A 19,729-nucleotide genomic window follows, 5' to 3' on the forward strand; every position below is an offset into this window, starting at 1 on the left:
GCTAGGCAAGGCTCATCACCAGGAGCATAAAGTAAAAATAATATCACTTTATTTTGTACATAACTTTTTTATAAAGTATTTTAAATTCACTTTGTATTTTTTAATTCTGCTAGAAAATATATTCTAGTCACGAACTCTTCTTAAATTGGAGTTCAGTATTTAGAGTAAGGGGGAGAAATTTGGTATCGCCCCGTTTGGGGCGCAATTATCGGCCGGGCGCAAAGTTTAGCGCCTGGCGCTAATCATCGCCTTCGACTGCAAACTTGGCTTCTATCGCCCCTGGAGGTAATTGGAGCGCTAAATCAGGCGCTACACACCTCTCTTAAAGCGCTAACGCCGATGAGCGAGGCGCTACCTCAGCTCATGTGATGTCAGTTAGCAATGGAACACAGACACACTGGCGCCGGCCAGTTCTTAAAGGGGAGGGTCGATCTTGCTCTCCATCCACACCCTGCTCATTGCAGCCTTGAATCTCGGCCTGGGGAGACCTGTACATCAAATCTGCTGGAAAGAACAATGGAGAGGCCCAGGGAAAGAGCTCAGAGTACAGCCCCCATAGTCTCTTCTAAATCGATGCAAGGAAGGTCAAATTAAAATGAACCTGCAAAGTGCTGCTCAGTACCCAAAACTCCTTCACACAGCATTGAATCTCTCCAGAAGTCTCTCTTTCTCTCAGAATGCGTGGTGCAAAAATGTCGCCGACAAAAAAAGGCAGGAAGCGGTTGCCTTTAAACAACACTCCCCCAGTCCCTTCCCGACTGCAAAACGCTCCCCTCAACCTGTCGTTACTAGCGGCAGGCGGTAAGGCAGGGTGCGCCACTCAATATCCGGTCATGATCTGCGGGCGCAGGAGATCGTGGCTTAAGTGTTTAGCTGCTGCCGCAAAATGTCTGGTCAATTTCACGAGTGGCACAAACATCGCCGTGCCCGGGCGCTAGTTGCTTTGCGCCCCATTAGCGCCCTCTTAGGGCACTAACGGGAGGCGCAAAGCAACCGAATTTTCCCCCTAAACGTTTAGTGCATTATTTTACTATTTTTACTCATGCTTTTGATGGTTTCTAAACAGTAGCCGAAAAAAATCATCCTTATGTAATGCAAAAAATGTCAGAAAATTGCAATAAAAATTTGTGAAATGTATAGCTGCAACATACGTAAACTGAAACTTTCCAATCACAAACTATAATGGAGTTTCATTTTTGGGAAGAAAACTTGCCAATGTTCTGCTTGTGCCTAGTTATTAGTTATACCTATTAAGACTAGCATTAGTAACACTACTAAATGTTAGTTCACCCTAATTCACGCAGTATTTCTGTTACGCATACAGTGCACAGTATTTTGTAAACTCTATTTGTATTCTTATTGTGGACGACCTGACCTTGTTATGATTCAGCCAATCTTTGAATTTTTTTTAGACTACAGTGCGTAGAATGCATTGCAAAGCAAAGTAGTACTCCTGGTCAGCAGACAGTAAATACATCCCTTCAAAGTTTCATATTTGGTAGTACAAAGAAGACCATAATCCAAATCCAGTCAAACGTCTCATTTGTTGACTAATTTATGTTTTATTGTATTGGAAATTTGCCATACTTCTTATGCTGATGAACTTACGCAGCTGAATGCTATGTACTTGTGACTGAAAAGTTTAGTAATTTTAATTGGTGTTGGGGATTAAGTGATTTGTCTCAATATAAACAATACTGTTTTTAGATCAGGATAGCTGCAGTACTGTTGATGCACCTGATGAAATGATCCCAAAGGAACACTATGTAATGTACTTTTTATGCATTGTCTTCCAGTTCTTCAACCCTTGGTTGTTTCACCTTTGTGCTTCGACCACTATGTAGAGTGGGAAACTACCAGCAACAAGATAAGGGCTGGAAACTCAATCTCTCCAGATGGAAACATCCCTTCTATGCAGCTTCAAAATACAGACAATGAAATTGGCATGAAACAGTAAGAAAAACACACAAAGAAAATGAACAATCTTTTAGTTTACTAAAATACTATTTTGAGGATGTAGTCTTTTTCAAATGCATTTATTTTAAAAGTGGTTAATATTCTCTCCTTTACAGTTCCCCATTTGTCAAATGAGGGGTCAGGCAACCACCAGCTTCAGTCTTCTGCTAGCAGTAACTTTGAAGTAAAAATAGAAAATGCTATAAATACTCAGCAGGTCAGGCAGCATCTGTGGAGAGAGAAACAGAGTTGACGTTTCAGGTCGATGTCCTTTCATCAGAACTGATGTAGAGCGGCAATTAATCCCAGGAGAGAGAGAAGGAAGAAATGCAAGAAATTGTCACCAACTTATCCCAATAAAGAGAGGCCCTCCATCTCCATGATACCGAGTCTTGCAATCAGATTGACGAATTGCAAATGTTAATCACCATATTGGAGGGATAAGAGATGGCTTCCCTGAAAAAGCTACACAAACACACCAAATTGCTACAGAAATGTACAAGTTTAGTATCGTCTTGTCCCTTCCTGCCACCTGAACCTCCAGCCCCGCCCCGCCTCACAGCTGCTGTTTCCCTTCCATTTTGGGTGGGCAGCTGACTAGAAGCATGCAGATGAGACCTGGGAGTTAAAATCGCGTAGGCCACATGCTGACTAGGTTGGGGGGGGCAGTGGGGTGGGGGGATTTTGCCTCATCCTCCACCTGAAGCCCACTCCAGGTTAAAATCAGGGCTCATGTGTCAACCCCAAGAACATCAAGAACATCAAGTACTGCAGGCCAAATACACAATAGCCCGGATTTTGCAGTCAGCAGCGAGCGAACAGCGCCAGCCATTCATTACACTCACATTTGCCCACAGACTTTCTATGGGGTTTTGCACTGGAACTTGTTGTGATTAGAAAGCCATTTTGGTGCAGCGCCCTCTACAGGGGATCTGGGACCTGTGTGAATAGGGCAAGCAACTGTGTATCTCCTTAACCAATCAGATTGAAGAATTCTGACTGAGGCACATAGTCTGAACCAGGAAGTGTAAGATAGAATATTTAATTCAATGTCAAATCATATACAGAAAGCAAAATAAAGAGAGGAAAATAAAGATGGGATTTAGAGAGAGAGATAAAAGAAACAAAAAGTAAAAGTCAGAAATATACATTTTTTTTAATCTGAAGGAATGAGACTCCACGTTTGTAAAAGTTAATTTTCAGTGCCAAAGAGGTTGTTTGGCGGTAATTAAGACTTATCACTGCGTTAAAAATTTACCTACTCTGGAATGGACAAGCCCTAACTTTATCTGATGAGTTTCGTGTGTATCTATCACACAAGTGCAGCAACTTCACACTGTTCCATGTGTTTCAATGCCAAGCCTCTCGGCGAGATACCGGTATAGCACAGCTTCTGAAGGAGCAGGCAACTCGGACAGCAACTTCCTGATTTCTGCATTTAACTGCACATGTGCAGCCGCCAGAAGTTGCTGTCCGATTTACACTTTAATAACGGTGAAAGCTGTTAGCCACACCATTATTTTTATCGCAAAATACAAAGAATTACATAGAATATATAGCACAGAAACTGCCCACTTGGCCCAACCAGTCCATGCACCACTCGAGCCTCCCATCCTTCCTCATCTAACTCTATCAGCATAACTTGCTATTCTCCCTCATATGCTTAGCTAGCCTCACCTTAAATGCATCTATACTATTCGCCTCAACCACTCCCTGTGGCAGCGATTTCCACATTCTCACCACTCTCTGGGTAAAGAAGTTTCTTCTGAATTCCCTATTTGATTTCTTGATGACTATCTTATATTGATGGCCTCTAGTTTTGCTCTTCCCCACAAGTGGAGACACTCTCTCTGTATCTACTCTATCAAAACCTTTCATAATTTTAAAGGCCTCTATTAGGTCACCCCTCAGCCTTTTTTCAAGATTAAAGAGATCCAGCCTATTCATCCTTTCTTGATAGGTATAACCTCGCAGTTCTAGTATCATCCTTGTAAATCTTTTTTGTACCCTCTCCAGTCCCTCTATGTCCTTTTTATAATATGATGACCAGAACTGTACATAGTTCTCCAAGTGTGGTCTAACCAAGGTTTGATACAAGTCTAGCATAACTTCCCTACTTTTCAATTCTATCCCCCTAGAAATATACCCTAGTGCTTGGCTTGCTTTTGTTATGGCTTTAGTGACCTGCATCGCAACTTTTAGTGATTTGTGTATTTGTACTCCCAGATCCATTTGCTCCTCTACCCCATTTAGATATTATTTTCCAAGTAATATGTGACATCCTTATTTTTCTTACCAAAATGTAATACCTCACACTTACCTATGTTGAAATTCATTTGCCAATTATATGCCCATTTTGCAAGTTTATTAATGTCCTCCTGTAAGTTGTTGCAGTCCTCCTCAGTGTTGACTTTTGTCCCCATTTGGTGTCGTCTGCAAATTTAGAAATTGTGTTTTTGATTCCAAAGTCTAAATCATTAATATAAATTGTGAACAAGATTGGTTCCAGCACTGATCCTTGTGGGACCCCACTGCCGACCTTCTGCCACTCTGAATGGCTACCCTTTACCCTATTCTCTGCTTTCTGTCTTGCAGCCAGCTAGCTATCCATTCTGCTACTTGTCCCTGACTCCGCATGCTCTGACCTTATTCATTAGTCTATTATGTGGTACCTTATCGAAGGCCTTTTGGAAACCTCATTACAGCCTTGGTCCAAACATTGACAAAGGAAATGAATTCCAGAGGTGAGGTGAGAGTGACTGCCCTTGACATCAAGGCAGCATTTGACCGAGTCTGGCATCAAGGAACCCTAGTAAATCTGAAGTCAATGGGAATCGGGGGGAAAACTCTCCACTGGCTGGAGTCATACCTAGCACAAAGGAAGATCGTCGTGGTGGTTGAAGGTCAATCATCTCAGCCCCAGAACATCGCTGCAGGAGTTTCACAGGGCAGTGTCCTAGGCCCAACCATCTTCAGCTGCTTCATCAATGACCTTCCCTCCAACATAAGGTCAGAAATGGGGATGTTCACTGATGACTGCACAGTGTTCAGTGCCATTCGCAACTCCACAGATAATGAAGTAGTCCATGCCCACATGCAACAAGACCTGGAAGATGTTCAGGCTTGGGCTGATAAGTGGCAGGTAGCATTCGCGCCACAGAAGTGCCAGGCAATGACTTTCTCCAACAAGCGAGCGTCTAACCACCTCCCCTTGACATTCAATGGCATTGCCATCGCCGAATCCCCCACTGTCAACATCCTGGGGGTCACCATTAACCAAAAACTTAACCGGACCAGCCACATAAATACTGTGGCAACAAGAGCAGGTCAGAGGCTAGGTATTCTGCGGCGAGTGTCTCACCTCCTGACTCCACAAAGCCTTTCCACCATCTACAAGGCACAAGTAAGGAGTGTGATGGAATACTCTCCACTTGCCTGGATGAGTGCAACTCCAACAACACTCAAGAAGCTCGACACCATCCAGGACAAAGCAGCCTGCTTGTTTGGCACCCCATCCACCACCTTAAACATTCACTCCCTCCACCACCGGTATACCGTGGCTGCAGTGTGTACCATCTACAAGATGCACTGCAGCAACTCACCAAGGCTTCTTCGGCAGCACCTCCCAAACCCGGAACCTCTTCCACCTAGAAGGATAAGGGCAACAGGCGCATGGGAACACCACCACCTCCAAATTCCCCTCCAAGTCACACACCATCCTGACTTAGAAGTATATCGCCGATCCTTCATCGTCGCTGGGTCAAAATCCTGGAACTCCCTACCTAACAGCACTGTGGGAGTACCATCACCACATGGACTACAGCGGTTAAAGAAGGTGGCTCACCACCACCTTCTCGAGGGCAACTAGGGATGGGCAATAAATGCTGGCATTGCCAGCTATGCCCTGATCCCATAAACGAATAAAAAAAAAAAAATCTAGAAATATTACATCTACTACATTACCCTTGTTTACTCTCTTCAAATGAGGTTGGTCAAGCAAGACTTTCCCTTTTGAAATCCATGTTGACTATTCATTGTTATATTTTTGGCTTCTAGATGTTTTTCTACTTTCTCCTTTAGTAAGGATTCCATTATTTTTCCTACTACTGACTGGTCTATAGTTTCCTGGACATGTTCTGTCTCCCTTCTTAAATATAGGTATAATAACGTTATCCGCCAGTCCTCTGGCACTGCACCAGTTCTAATGAATTATTAAATATGTGTAGTAATGCCTCTGCTATCTCATCCCTAGATTCTTTTAAAATATGGGCCATTAACTTTAATTGGTGTGAAAATTGGAAGACGTCACTCTGGTGCAATAAGATTGGTGTTAAGATACATTTTTGCAGCCGAGTAGAGGAAGCTTTATTCTGAATGCTACTGTGCTTTATCTGATCTGGCTATGCTTGATGGCTGACACTGCATGCCAAAATATTCTAATTCCCAATGTTGCAAGTCTTATCTTAAGTGTAAAACTTACCAAAATAATATTGCCTGCAAAAATAATTTCTGCTGGGCATCCAATTTTCTCCACAGCTTCTTTTCTGGAAAAACTCTCTCTCTTGATAGGTGAAGATGAATTATTTTCAGTACCGATTGATGTTGATGTCCATTTCCAGTTTCAACTTTTTAAAATGCTTTATGCTAGATCCATTTTAATATGTTTTGTTCTTTTCTAGATACAATGCATTTCCAGAAAACACCCTCTCAGAAAAGCTACGGACTGTTCCAATAGAAGGCCTTTCTGCAATTCTCAAAGTATATGTTTTAGTGACATCACTGTCTCCACTACGAGCATTCATTCATTCAACGGGACTCGTCCAAAGTGAACCCAATAAGAAGTTCTTTGTTACCAAGGTATAAATGTTTATAGTTTGACTGCACATGGAATTGTGGCTATATTACAGATATTTCAGCCAAGCTAAACTCATAGAATAACATGCTCCAAACAATGTACTTTGATTGAGGTGGCAAATTCTCCAATGTTTGATGCAGTGTAAATTATTACAATGCATTTTTTGCTATTGCTGTGGTTTATATAATTATTTTTCTTTAAATTTATGCACAGGCATGATTGGGTGATGCAGTGATCTCTGCACGAGGTGTACTCTGTGATGTTTATGTTTTCCAAATTGTCTCCCAGAACTTTGCATGGTGACCCTTTAAGGAAAAATATTCACCTAAATATAAAATGTGTTGCCCATTGGCTATTCCTGATTGTACAACTTTGTTTTGTTTCATCTAGTTACATGAAGGGAACTTAAAGCTAACAGGTGAAATTTTGCTAGAAACATTCAAAATCCAATATTTCAGCATTACTTTCTTACCCTTTTATTTGATTCACTGCTGTTTTGATTAGTTTGAGCTGTGAAGTAAAACTTGCATGTGACAGTAATACCCACTACAAAGATGTACTGTCTGTGATGAAAGCAGTTCAATCACTCGGTAGTTGTGCTAGTGCCAGTCTGCACTGCAGTAACCTTATAGTTGCTTGTGCTATCATGTCAAACATGCTAATAAATCACAAGTTGTTACTGGATAGAAGATTGTTGAGCAAACTTTACACAGAAGGACAGATTGTGGATAGTTTGTTAGAATGTCAGCGAAAACACTTGTGTTCCAATCTACACAATGCAGGTTTAAGTTCCTAATATCTACTTAATTCACTTATGATTGATTTAATCAATTCTCATACAATAGAAGGAATTATTAATGAATAAAAAGATGTTCTTTCACATGTGTAAATTACTAGTGCTGTGGATAGTGAAATTACTAATGACAACCACAGAATAAATTGGACAAGCTGGGCTAATCCATAATAGAGTTTCTCTCCATCCCATTTATTCCAATTACCCCTATAAGTGCCAAGTAAGTTACTTACAGGAAACTTTGGTTTATCCGGAGGTTAACTGTCCGGAATGCTCGAGCCACCGGCAAAAATCAGGAGCCGTTTCGTTAGGGTTTTTTTTCTTTTTGTTGCTTTTTTTTCACCAGTCAGGCTCTGCAAGGTCTCACTGAAGTTGTTGCTAAGCTACAGAGATGCTTGCAAGGTATGGCCGACTGTTTAGAAGCTGTTGCTAAGCAACAGGGTTCGTTGCCAGATACGGAGCTCAAAATCTCCGTATGTTTCAACATTCGCGCTGGTTTGTCCGGCAGTTTTGATGGGACGGCAACAGCTCGGTCCCATCGGTGCCGGATAGTACAAAGTTTCCTGTATCTAGATTAAGTAAAGAAAGAACTTGCATTTATATAGCAGCTTTCATGACCTCAGAGTGTCCCAAAGCGCTTCGCAGCCAATGAAGTACTTGTGAAGTGTAGCCACTGTTGTAATGTAGAAAAGCACAGCAGCCAATTTTCACACAGCAACGTCCCACAAACAGCAATGAGATAATGACCAGATAATCTTTTGTTGGTGGTGTTGGTTGTGGAATAAATATGGGGCAGGACACTAGAAGAATTCCCTGTTCATATTTGAATAGTATAGGATCTTTCACATTCATCTGAGAGGGTAGATGGGGCCTCAGTTTAACGCTTCATATGAAAGGTGGCACCTCCAACAGTGCAGCACCCCCTCTGTACTGCACTGGAGTATCAGCCTGGGTTATAAACTCAAATTAAATAGTGGAGATAATTAGTAAAAGCAATAGAAATGGAGAATTCTGTTAAAAAATTAACACTACGTCTCATAATTAGAAATGTTCTCCAAAGTCTATGATCTATGAAAATGAAGTATTGTTACCCTTTTAATAGGATGCAAAACAAACCAGTCTCTTCCTCCTAGATTATGTACAGCCTGAAGCCTTACAGACCAATGGGATTGTTACCTGAGCCATGTGCAAATTGGCATAGGGACAAACAGATCAGTGGGTTAAATGCATTGCTTAAAGAGTGGTGTGGGAGGAAGGGGTTTCGATTCATGGGACACTGGCATCAGTACTGGGGAAAGAGGGAGCTGTTCCGCTGGGACGGGCTCCACTTAAGCCAGGCTGGAACCAGTGTCCTGGTGAATTGAATAACTAGGGCGGTAGATAGGGCTTTAAACTAATAAGGTGGGGTGGGAGGATTCATAAAAGGGTAAATTCAAAAGCAGTAAGAGAAATATCAAGGCTATAGAGCAGAGTAGTGATCTGGGTAAAGATAAGCAGAGTGGGTCAGGAAGGGACAGAGAGATTACATAAGAACATAAGGAATAGGAGCAAGAGTAGGCTATTCGGCCCCTTGAGCCTGCTCCGCCATTCAATAAGATCATGGCTGATTTTCTACTTCAACTCCACTTTCCTGCACTATCCCCATATCCCTTGATTCCCTTAATATCCAAAAATCTATTGATCTCTGTCTTGAATATACTCAATGACTGAGCCTCCACAGCCCTCTGGGGTAGAGAATTCCAAAGATTCACCACCCTCTGAGTGAAGAAATTTCTCCTCATCTCAGTCCTATTGATAAAGGTAAAAGGGCAACAGTGACTAAAGTGACATCAGGGAAAAATAGAAAAAAGTTAAAGCTAAAGGTACTTTATCTGAATGCAGGAAGTATTCGCAACAAAATAGATGAATTAATAGCACAGATAGAAATAAATGGGTTTGATTTAATAGCCATTACAGAGACGCAGTTGCAGAGTGACCAAGGTTGGGAACTAAATAGTCCAGGATATTTGACTTTTAGAAGAGACAGGCAGAATGGAAAAGGGGGGGTGGGGTGGCCCTGAAAATAAAGGAGGGGATAAAGACAGTAGAGAGAAAGGATCTTGGCTCAGAAAAACAAAATGTAGAATCAGTTTGGGTGGAGCTAAGAAACAACAAAGGGCAGAAAACACTAGTGGGAGTAGTATCTAGGCCCTAACAGTAGTTGTAGTGTCAAGCAGAGTATAAATCAGGAAATTAGAGATGCATGTAACAGGGTAATACAGTAATCATGGGGGACTTTAACTTTCATATAGACTGGGCAAACCAAATTTGCAGTAATAGTGCAGAGGAAGAGTTCATGGAATGCATTCAAGATAGTTTTCTAGATCAGTATGTCGAGGAACCTACTAGGGAATGGGCTATTTTAGATCTAGTATTGTGCAATGAGATAGGGTTAAATAATAACCTTGTAGTAAAGGAACCTCTGGGGAACAGTGATCATAATATGATAGAATTTTATGTTGGGTTTGAGAGTGATTTAGTTATGTCCGAAACTAGGGTCCTAAATCTGAACAAAGCAAACTACGTAGGTATGAGAGGCATTGGCTAAGGTAGGTTGGGAAACTAGATTAAAAAGATATGACAGTAGAAAAGCAATGGCAAACATTTAAAGAAATAATTCATAATTCGCAACGAATATACATTCCCTTAAGGAACAAAAACACCCTGGGAAAAATGGTCCACCCGTGGCTGACAAGAGAAATTAAAGATAGTATTAGATTAACAGAAGAGGCCTATAATGTTGCCAAAAAGAATAGTAAGCCTGAGGATTGGGAGGATTTTAGAATTCAGCAAAGGAGGACCAAGAAATTGATAAAGCAATGGAAAATAGAATATGAGAGTAAACTAGCGAGAGACATAAAAACAGACTGTAAAAGCTTCTTAGAGGTATGTAAAAAGGAAAAGAATAGCAAAAGTAAACATGGGTCCCTTACATGTCTGAGACAGGAGAAATTATAATGGGGAGTAAGTAAATGGCAAGAGAAATTAAACAAATACTTGGGCCGTGATTTTATGCTTCGAAGCGGCTTGGGAGCGGGTCAGCTGCCTTCCGGGTTCCAGTCCCGCCCCCAACTACATCCGGCCCACAGACGTAATTTTACATCAATTGGCCTTGTTAAGCCCGCCCTGTGGGCTTGCCGGCCAATTAAGAGGAAGCTGGTGTCAGATGACGTCATTTGATGACGCGTCATCTGCCAGTTTTCTTAAAGGGACCACGCACAATTTTTTTTGACAGCTCATTTCTCAGTGTTTGACAGCATTGAGGTGCTGCAAACACTGACAACCACTGTTTACAGGTGAGCTCTTGCACCCAGGCTCTCCAGTGACTCCATCCTTAGGCTAGAACAGATGGCAGCTGCAGGTGAGGTTACAGAAGCAATCTGTCACTGGTGAGAAAGGTTCTCCCAATGAGGTGGAACTACACATACAATTCAAAACTTGTTACCTACAGAAAAGTCTAAATGCATTAAAAATGAATTTCCCAACATTTTCTTACCTCTGAAACTCACCAGTGCACCTTTGGATCCTTCACCCCACTTCTGCAGCTGTCATCAATGCAAAAACACTACAGCAGACTCGCAACACGCCACACTTACCTGGCGTTGTGTCCAGACGTCGGGGAACCCGCAGTAGAAGTGTCAAAATTGGAAAAGTCCTGTTAACTGCCCATTAACAACCTGTTAACAAGCAGTTAAGTGGCTGTAATCCTCTTCCCACCGCTAGGTGTCGGGTCCATGCGCAAATCAGGGACCTGACACTTGGGAAGATTGATTGGAGGCGGGTTGACAGTGGGTTTCTGACCCACTGTCAATCTTTGCGATTTTGCCGGATGCCCCGCCTCCAAACCCGCCCCCTGAGCGCTGGCAAAATTCCAGCCTTGGTGTCTGTCTTCACGGAAGAAGATGCAAAAATAATTCCGGAAATAGTGGAGATCCAAGGTTCCAAGGTTCTCGTGAGAATGAGGAACTGAAAGAAATTAGTATTAGTGAGGAAATAGTACTGGAGAAATTAATGGGACTGAAAGCCGATAAATCTCCTGGACCTGATGGCCTACATCCTAGGGTTTTAAAAGAGGTGGCTATAGAGATCGTGGATGCATTGGTTGTCATCTTCCAAAATTCCATAGATCCTGGAACGGTTCCCGTGGATTGGAAGGTAGCAAATGTAACCCCACTATTTAGGAAAGGAGAGAGAGAGAAAATAGGGAACTACAGACCAGTTAGCCTGCCATCAGTAGTAGGGAAAATGCTAGAATCTATTATTAAGGACGTGGTAACAGGGCACTTAGAAAATAATAATAGGATTGGGCAGAGTCAACACGGATTTAAGAAGGGAAATTGTGTTTGACAAATCTTAGAGTTTTTTGAGGTTGTAACTAGCAGGATAGATAAGGGGGACCAGTGGATGTAGTCAAGAAACTCTTTGGTATCCGGCACCGATGGGACCGGGCTGGTGCCAGTTGATTAAAAATCCCTACTAAGGCTATTTTTAACAAACAAAAATAAAAAAAATCAAGAAATGTGTGGTATACAGTAATTGGGTACTCACCTACGGAATGTTGTGTTAAATGGATGGTGGAAGATGCTTCATTAAGTACAGTACTGCCAGTTGAGGGTAATCCATAACTCTTTAATTACTTAACAGTAAAACAAAACTTAGACTTCCGACAGCGCCAAGAAGCCGTGTAGTGGCAGTTTGGAGAACTACCCCCACTGACTAACTTGGCCGCCGTAGGAGACTTGGACTCGGCAACATTTCCGGTTATTGAGGTGTTGTTTTCGGTGTATGAATTTTGCCGGTATATAGAGAATTCCGGATAGTTAGGTGCCGTTTAAACGAGAGTTTCCTGTACTTGGATTTTCAGAAGGCATTCGATAAGGTGCCACACGAGGTTATTGAATAAAATTAGGGCTCATGGGATTGGCCGTAACATACTAGCATGGACTGAGATAACAACAGAAAATGCTGGAAATACTCAGCAGGCCAGGCAGCATCCGTGGAGAGAGAAACAGAGTTAACGTTTCAGGTCTGGGACCCTTCATCAGAACTGGAAAAAGCTGGAGATGTAATAGATATTAAGCAGGTGCAGCATGGACTGAGGATTGGTTAACGGACAGAACACAGAGAGTAGGAATAAACGGGTCATTTTCGGGTTGGTAGGCTGTAACTAGTGGGGTACCACAAGGATCAGTGCTTGGGCCTCAGCTATTCACGAACTATATCAATGGTTTTAGATGAGGGAACCAAATGTAATATATCCAAGTTTGCTGATGATACAAAGCTAGGTGGAATGTAAGTTGTGAGGAGGATGCAAAGAAGCTGCAAGGGGATATAGACAGGTTAAGCGAATGGGCAAAAACATGGCAAATGGAATATAATGTGGAGAAATGTGAAGTTATCCACTTTGGTAGGAAAAATAGAAAAGCAGAGTATTTTTTAAATGGTGAGATGGGAAATGTTGGTGTTCAGAGGGACCTGGGTGTCCTTGTACATGAATTGCTGAAAGTTAATATGCAGGTACAGCAAGCAATTAGGAAAGCAAATGGCATGTTGGCCTTTATTACAAAAGGATTTGAGTATAAGAGTAAGCACGTCTTACTGCAATTATATAGGGCCCTGGTGAGACCATCCATAGACTAAGCCTAGATTTGCTAGCGTTTAGAAGAATGAGAGGTGATCTCATTGAAACATACAAAATTCTTACAGGGCTTAACAGGGTAGATGCAGGGAGGATGTTTCCCCTGGCTGTGGAGTCTAGAACCAGGGGTCACAGTCTCAGAATAAGGGGTCGGCCATTTAGGACTGAGATGAAAAATTTCTTCACTCAGAGGGTGGTGAACCTTTGGAATTCTCTACCCCAGAGGGCTGTGGAGGCTCAGTTGTTAAGTATATTCAAAGCAAAGATCGATAGATTTTTGGATTTAAAAAAAAATTAGTTTATGGGATCAGGACGTCACTGGCAATGCCAGCATTTATTGCCCATCCCTAGTTGCCCTTGAGAAAGTGGTGGTGAGCTGCCTTCTTGAGCCGCTGCAGTCCGTGTGATGATGGTACTCCTACAGTGCTGTTAGGTAGGGAGTTCCAGGATTTTGACCCAGCGACGATGAAGGATCGGCAATATAGTTCTAAGTCAGGGTGGTGTGTGACTTGGAGGGGAACTTGGAGGTGGTGGTGTTCCCATTTGCCTGCTGCCCTTGTCCTTCTAGGTGGAAGAGTTCGCGGGTTTGGGAGGTGCTGCCGAAGAAGCCTTGGAGAGTTGCTGCAGTGCATCTTGTAAATGGTACACACTGCAGCCACGGTACGCCGGTGGTGGAGGGAGTAAATGTTTAAGGTGGTGGATGGGGTGTCAATCAAGTGGGCTGCTTTATCTTGGATGGTGTCGAGCTTCTTGAGTGTTGTTGGAGCTGCACTCATCCAGGCAAGTGGAGAGTATTCCATCACACTCCTTAATTGTGCCTTGTAGATGGTGGAAAGGCTTTGTGGAGTCAGGAGGTGAGACACTCGCCACAGAATACCTAGCCTCTGACCTCTTGTTGCCACAGTATTTATGTGGCTGGTCCAGTTAAGTTTCTGGTTAATTGTGACCCCCCAGGATGTTGGTAGTCAGGGATTCAGCGATGGTAATGCCATTGAATGTCAAGGGGAGGTGGTTGGACTCTCGCTTGTTGGATATAGTCATTGCCTGGCACTTCTGTGGCGCGAATATTAAGTGAATCAAGGGATATGGGGATAGTGCAGGAAAGTGGAGTTGAGGTAGAAGATCAGCCTTGATCTTAATGAATTGCGGAGCAGGCTCAAAGGGCCGAATGGCCTACTCCAGCTCATATTTCTTATGTTCTTATGTGGTTGCTCAGTATGGCCTATTTCATGTGGCATCAAGCACTTTGACATTCCAGTTCAAATTTGGCCAATTCTAACAAGTATTTTGCATTGTGTTTCAGTATTCATTATCTTCCATCCTTTCAAGCATGCACTCTATTTATCTTTCTCTCTCTCTCTTTCTCTTAGATACAGAAATCAGCTAAGTGTGATTTTTAAAAGCTTTCATTTGTCACTGAAGTGATTTAATTGAGTTGATCACAGTATAAAAACTTTTTAAAGTTGTACTGATAGAAAATATTAGGAGGAGAAGAACAAGGAGTGAAAGGGGATGGGAGGGAGAAGTGATGAGGTTGGAGAGAGGGGAAGGAAAGGAGTGAGGAGGGAGAAAGCAAGGGAAAAGGGGCAAACAGTTTTATTGTCGTAGACGTGTTGCTAAGGAAAGAGCAAGCTGAGAATGGGGTTAAGATTCGAATAAAAGGGGGAGATACTGAGCACGGGTTCAGGAATTCAAGAATAATAAAAATAGGGGAAAGAGTGTCCTGAGAATGGGCCCAAGAGTACAAGATTTTTTGTAAAAAAAAAAAAGAGGAGCAGCAGGCGGCAGTGGTGGAGACACAAGCTGGGGCAGCCAGCTGAGGGGCTGATCAGTGAGGGGACGGTCAGATAGGCATGAAGCAGCCGAGACACAGACCAGAGCCAATCAGAGAGGTGCTGGAGGTTGGGTGGGCTAGGGTTGCCAACTCTGGACGTAATCCTGGAGGTTTTATCACATGAGCTCTCGCCTCCAACCGCCCCGCTCAGTCAAGTAGCCTTTTTCCCCCATCGCCGATATTTTTGAATGAAAAAAATACCCACACTTTTATGGAAGCCCCAATGAGGTTTCTCCTGGATTGCTTGCGGCAGTGTCTCCAGGAGATTAATCTTAATTCCTGGAGACTCCGGGACAACCTGGAGTGTTGGCATCCCTAGGATGGGCAGATGGGTAGTAGATTGAAGGCACTAGACGCCTTCAGTCTCCAATAATAAAGGTATAGGTACACACAAAGCCCTGGCTCCTAGTATGAGGCAGGTATAGTGGGAGCAGGCAGAATTGGGCTCCAGGGCAGATGTGGGGGAGAAAGGCTCACTGTAGAGCCGGAAGGCTCCAAGAGAAACAACAGAAATTAATTTCAGGGTGAAATGTGATCTGCTAGAGAAAAATAACAAAAGTTAAGCAATTTTATACAGTTAACTGTAAAATTAAAACTTTAAAGCTACTTACCTGCAACAGTAGGAATCCATCATGGCGGTGATTGAGCTGAGATTAATCTACTGCTTCACAGTGTCACCCAGTGGCCAGAGTGTGGAACTGCGGGCAGGCACAAATTAAGCTTTTTAATAGGAAATGAACAACTATGGTGTGACATAAAGTTAGTTAATGCCCCGGAAATTCGGGTTGGAGGCTTCCCACGGGTGCAAGCCTCCGACCTGCACTTACCTAGCACGCCGGCTATTGTGCTGAGGGCCCGCGTGGGATTCCGATCCTGGGCCTGCTCCAACTGCCGGCGCGCAGTGCTTGCGTATCCCAGGGGCGCAGTTAGTTCAAAGCGTCCCCTGGGATCACGTGGGCCATGGAGAGTCAATGGTAACAGGGAATCTGTATTCATAGATTTGACAGGAAGACCTGTCAAATCTATGAATACAATTCAGCCCCAAAACATAACTAAAACTTCAAATACATTTTTTTTTAATCACATTTTTAAAATAACTATAAATTACATAAGATAACTATTTTAAACAATAGTTAATTACAGTTTCTAAGGGGCTAAAAATAAACTTACCTTTCTTTAAAGTATTTAAAAATAATAAACCTGTGGAAAAAATGTTTTAATTTTAATTAATTCACCACTTACCTTGTTAAAAGCAGGCCTTGTGACTGCTTTTTACAAGCGTAGCTCCTGGAGACTTACCCTCCCAGAGAAACCTGCAAAAAAAACTGGAAGTTCCAGGCGTACGCGCTGCTTCTCCGGCGCACGCGTTCCACCTGTGAACCCCTTCCTCTAAGGGAACGGAAGTTCCGGTTTCCTGTGCATGCGCAGTGCATGCACGAAACCGGCACTTTCGTTGGGCCTACGTGTGAGTACCCAGCACGTACTCGCCCGTGGGGACCCGAAGCTCTGGCCCATAGGCCCAGAAATTCGGGTCTCCACGGGTGAGTACGCATGGGGTACTCACCCGTAGGCCCAATGGAAGTGCCGGTTTCCTGCATGCACTGCGCATGCGCGGGAAACCGGCACTTCCGTTCCCCTGAACGAAGGGGTTCAGAGTTCGAACGGGTGCGCGGGAGAGGCAGCGCATACGCATCGAACTTAGTTTTTTTTTACAGGTTTTCCCGGGAGGGTAAGTCGGCAGAATTTACACATATAAAAAGCAGGCGTAAGGCTGGCTTTTTACAAGGTAAGTGGTGAATCAATTGAAATTAAAACATTTTTTCCACAGGTTTATTATTTTTAAATACTTTAAAGCAAGGTAAATTTATTTTTAGCCCATTAGAAAATAAAATTATTTTTTTCAAAAATTTAAATTATTGTTTAAAATAGTTATTTCATGTAATTTATAGTTTATTTAAAAAATGTGATTTAAAAAAAAAGGTATTTGAAGATTTAGTGATGTTTTGGGGCCCATAGTATTTATAAGTTTTGACAGCTCTTCCTGTCAATCTTATGAATGGAGCATTCCCTGCTCCGATTGGCTCCCCATGGCCCATGTGATCCCAGGGGCTGCATCGAACTAACTGCGCCCCTGGGATACGCAAGCACTGCGCGCCGGCAGCTGGAGCAAGCCCAGGATCGGAATCCCACGGGGGCCCACAGCTCAACGGCCGGCGCACAAGGTACGTGCAGGTCGGGGGCTTGCACCCGCGGGAAGCCCCCGACCCGAATTTCTGGGCCAATATTGGGACAGGTGGCCAAAAGCCTGGTCAAAGAGGTTGGTTTTAAGGAGCGTCTTAAAGGAGGAGAGAGAGGTGGAGAGGTTTAGGGAGGGAACTCCAGAGCTTAGTGTCTGGACAGCTGAAGGCACAGCTGCCAATGGTGGGGCGAAGGAAATCGGGGATCCATAAGATCACAAATTGTAAAGCAGCTTCCTCATTCCTGTTGAGTGAGTGAAGTTTGAGCGGTCCCTGTCTGTTCTGTGGTGGTTATGGGCTATCTTCTCCTGCAAACGGCAAGAGCTGTACTTTACACATTTATAGAGAAGTTCCAGTTTATAGTTTGCCTAGTTAGAAAAATTAATAAGCAAGTATATAAATGCAAATTGTCTAAAAGTATGAAATCTTTAACAGCTTCTGGAATATTTTGAAAAACACTTTGGAACAGCTGCTTCAGCACAGGCCTTTGAAAACATGAAGGAGCTAATTACACAACTTTTATTAATAGCGGAAGTAAACATTGAATCCGTCACCAGAAGTCAAGGAACACCAGAAAGGTGAGTAATCCGACAGCTGAAAGCAACAAGTAGAGTGCAAGATTTTTTTCTGTTTTAAAATGTGAATTGCTGTGATCATTAGATTTAAGGTTAAAAAAAAGTCTATGGCTATGAATTATGTTAATCCTTTGAGTGCCACAGAATAAGAATGAAAAAAAAACTGTTAGATGTTTCTCATAAGCCTGGAAATTGCTATTGGAATAATAGCTTATGTTGATGGCATATGTGGTCTGGGCCTGCAATTTTGAGAGTTACTGAACCCAGGTACTTCCTGCCCACTGAGCACAGCCCTTGAAATTACTGCAAAGCTTGTCAATGGATGGTGCGCTCTCTGTGTCTTCAGCTGATTACCAGTGGAAATCTGCTTATTAATGCTACTTATATGGAAGCCTATAATAGTGCTGTCATCTTACATTGCACATATAGGGCCCTAATCTCAGCAATTTGAAATGGGCATAAAGGCCAGCCAGGTGCTCGTGCTGGGAATCAAAATCTTACAGCAGCATTTTTAATTTAATAGCCATGGGAATTTTGTGTAGTGACCCCCTGTTAATGGATTTAATGGAGGAAGATGAAAAGGAACTAAAAGGACTTCCAAGAGTGACAGATGGCACCAGATTCAGACGACCTTGCACCTTACCGTATCCACAGGTACAGCTACCTTTCAAGCATTAAGACACACTGGCCTAGAAATTCAGTTGTTTGCGCCAGCCGCTAGCGCCTTAGGAGGAGGAGAAGTGGGGCGTTAAGTGGCTAGCGCCCGGGCGCAGCGCGATCTGCGCCTCTCGCAACTTCAGTTAAGATTTAGCGGCGGTGCAAAACCTTTGCGCGCGCGCTCAGCTGCGCGCGCAGATCCTAACATCATTTCATGGTGCAACGCCCTTTGTGCACCCCGAACCGGAAATTCAGTGTCGCCGGCCTATTGTGCGCCTGGCGCCCCTAGCGACTGGTAGAGGGGAACGGTTCCCAGTCGCTGCGGGGCGCGGGGGGCGCTAATTAAAGGGGACTCCTCCTGCAGTATAAATGGCAGCCATTTTGCACCACTCCTTCTTTGTGAGAGACGGATCTTTGGAGAGAGACAAAGGTAGAGAGCTTTCTGGTTTGGCTCAACACGCGCACAGGTACTTGTGGCTTCAGGCCACAGCTTTGCACTTGTCTTTAACTTCAGTGTCATAGCATTGATTGGAAACATATAATGGGGGCTGCAATGGGTGGAAACGTTGGGCTTCTCCATTGCATTCAAAGGGCTCAGAGACGCCATGAGAGAGTGCCAGTCATGGCCAGACGGAGAAGGGCCAACAGGCGTCGGCAAAGGAGGCCTTACCCACCCAGGGTATACCACCAGCAGTTCTCATATCTGAACATGTCTGAGGAGCAGTGTGTTCGGAGGCTGCGATTCAGAAGGACGGTGGTCACTGAGATCTGCCACCTGCTTCGCGGAGATCTGCAGCCACAGCTGAGGAGCAGGACGTCTCTGTCGGTGGCAGTGAAGGTGACGGTGGCTCTCAACTTCTATGCCACCGGCTCCTTCCAATCCGCTACTGGGGACATTTCCAACATCTCCCAGTTTGCGGTACATTGCTGCATCCGCCAGGTGACCAATGCCCTTTTCAGAAGGAGACGTCAGTTCATCTCCTTCCCCATGACCGTTGACAAGCAGCAAGAGCGTGCAATGGGCTTTGCAGCATTAGCGGGCTTCCCCATGGTGCAGGGTGCCATTGACTGCACGCATGTGGCTTTGTGGGCACCTCTAGAGAATGCCGAGGATTACTGCAACCGGAAGGGCTACCATTCGCTCA

General features: G+C 43.6%; 1 protein-coding gene across 1 annotated transcript in view; it reads left to right on the plus strand.

Annotated features, from left to right (window-relative positions):
* Positions 1-19,729, plus strand: part of cped1 (cadherin-like and PC-esterase domain containing 1) — a 289,359-nt gene that overhangs the window by 78,621 nt on the left and 191,009 nt on the right. The window contains exons 5-7 of the mRNA XM_086009209.1: positions 1,797-1,953; positions 6,636-6,813; positions 17,788-17,930. Of these exons, the coding sequence (XP_085865335.1) occupies positions 1,797-1,953; positions 6,636-6,813; positions 17,788-17,930 (478 nt within the window). The remainder of the gene's footprint in view (positions 1-1,796; positions 1,954-6,635; positions 6,814-17,787; positions 17,931-19,729) is intronic.

Source organism: Somniosus microcephalus, chromosome 16 (assembly GCF_052327205.1).
Source record: "Somniosus microcephalus isolate GS21.2 chromosome 16, FLI_Smic_1.0, whole genome shotgun sequence".
NCBI classification, from domain to species: Eukaryota; Metazoa; Chordata; class Chondrichthyes; order Squaliformes; family Somniosidae; genus Somniosus; species Somniosus microcephalus.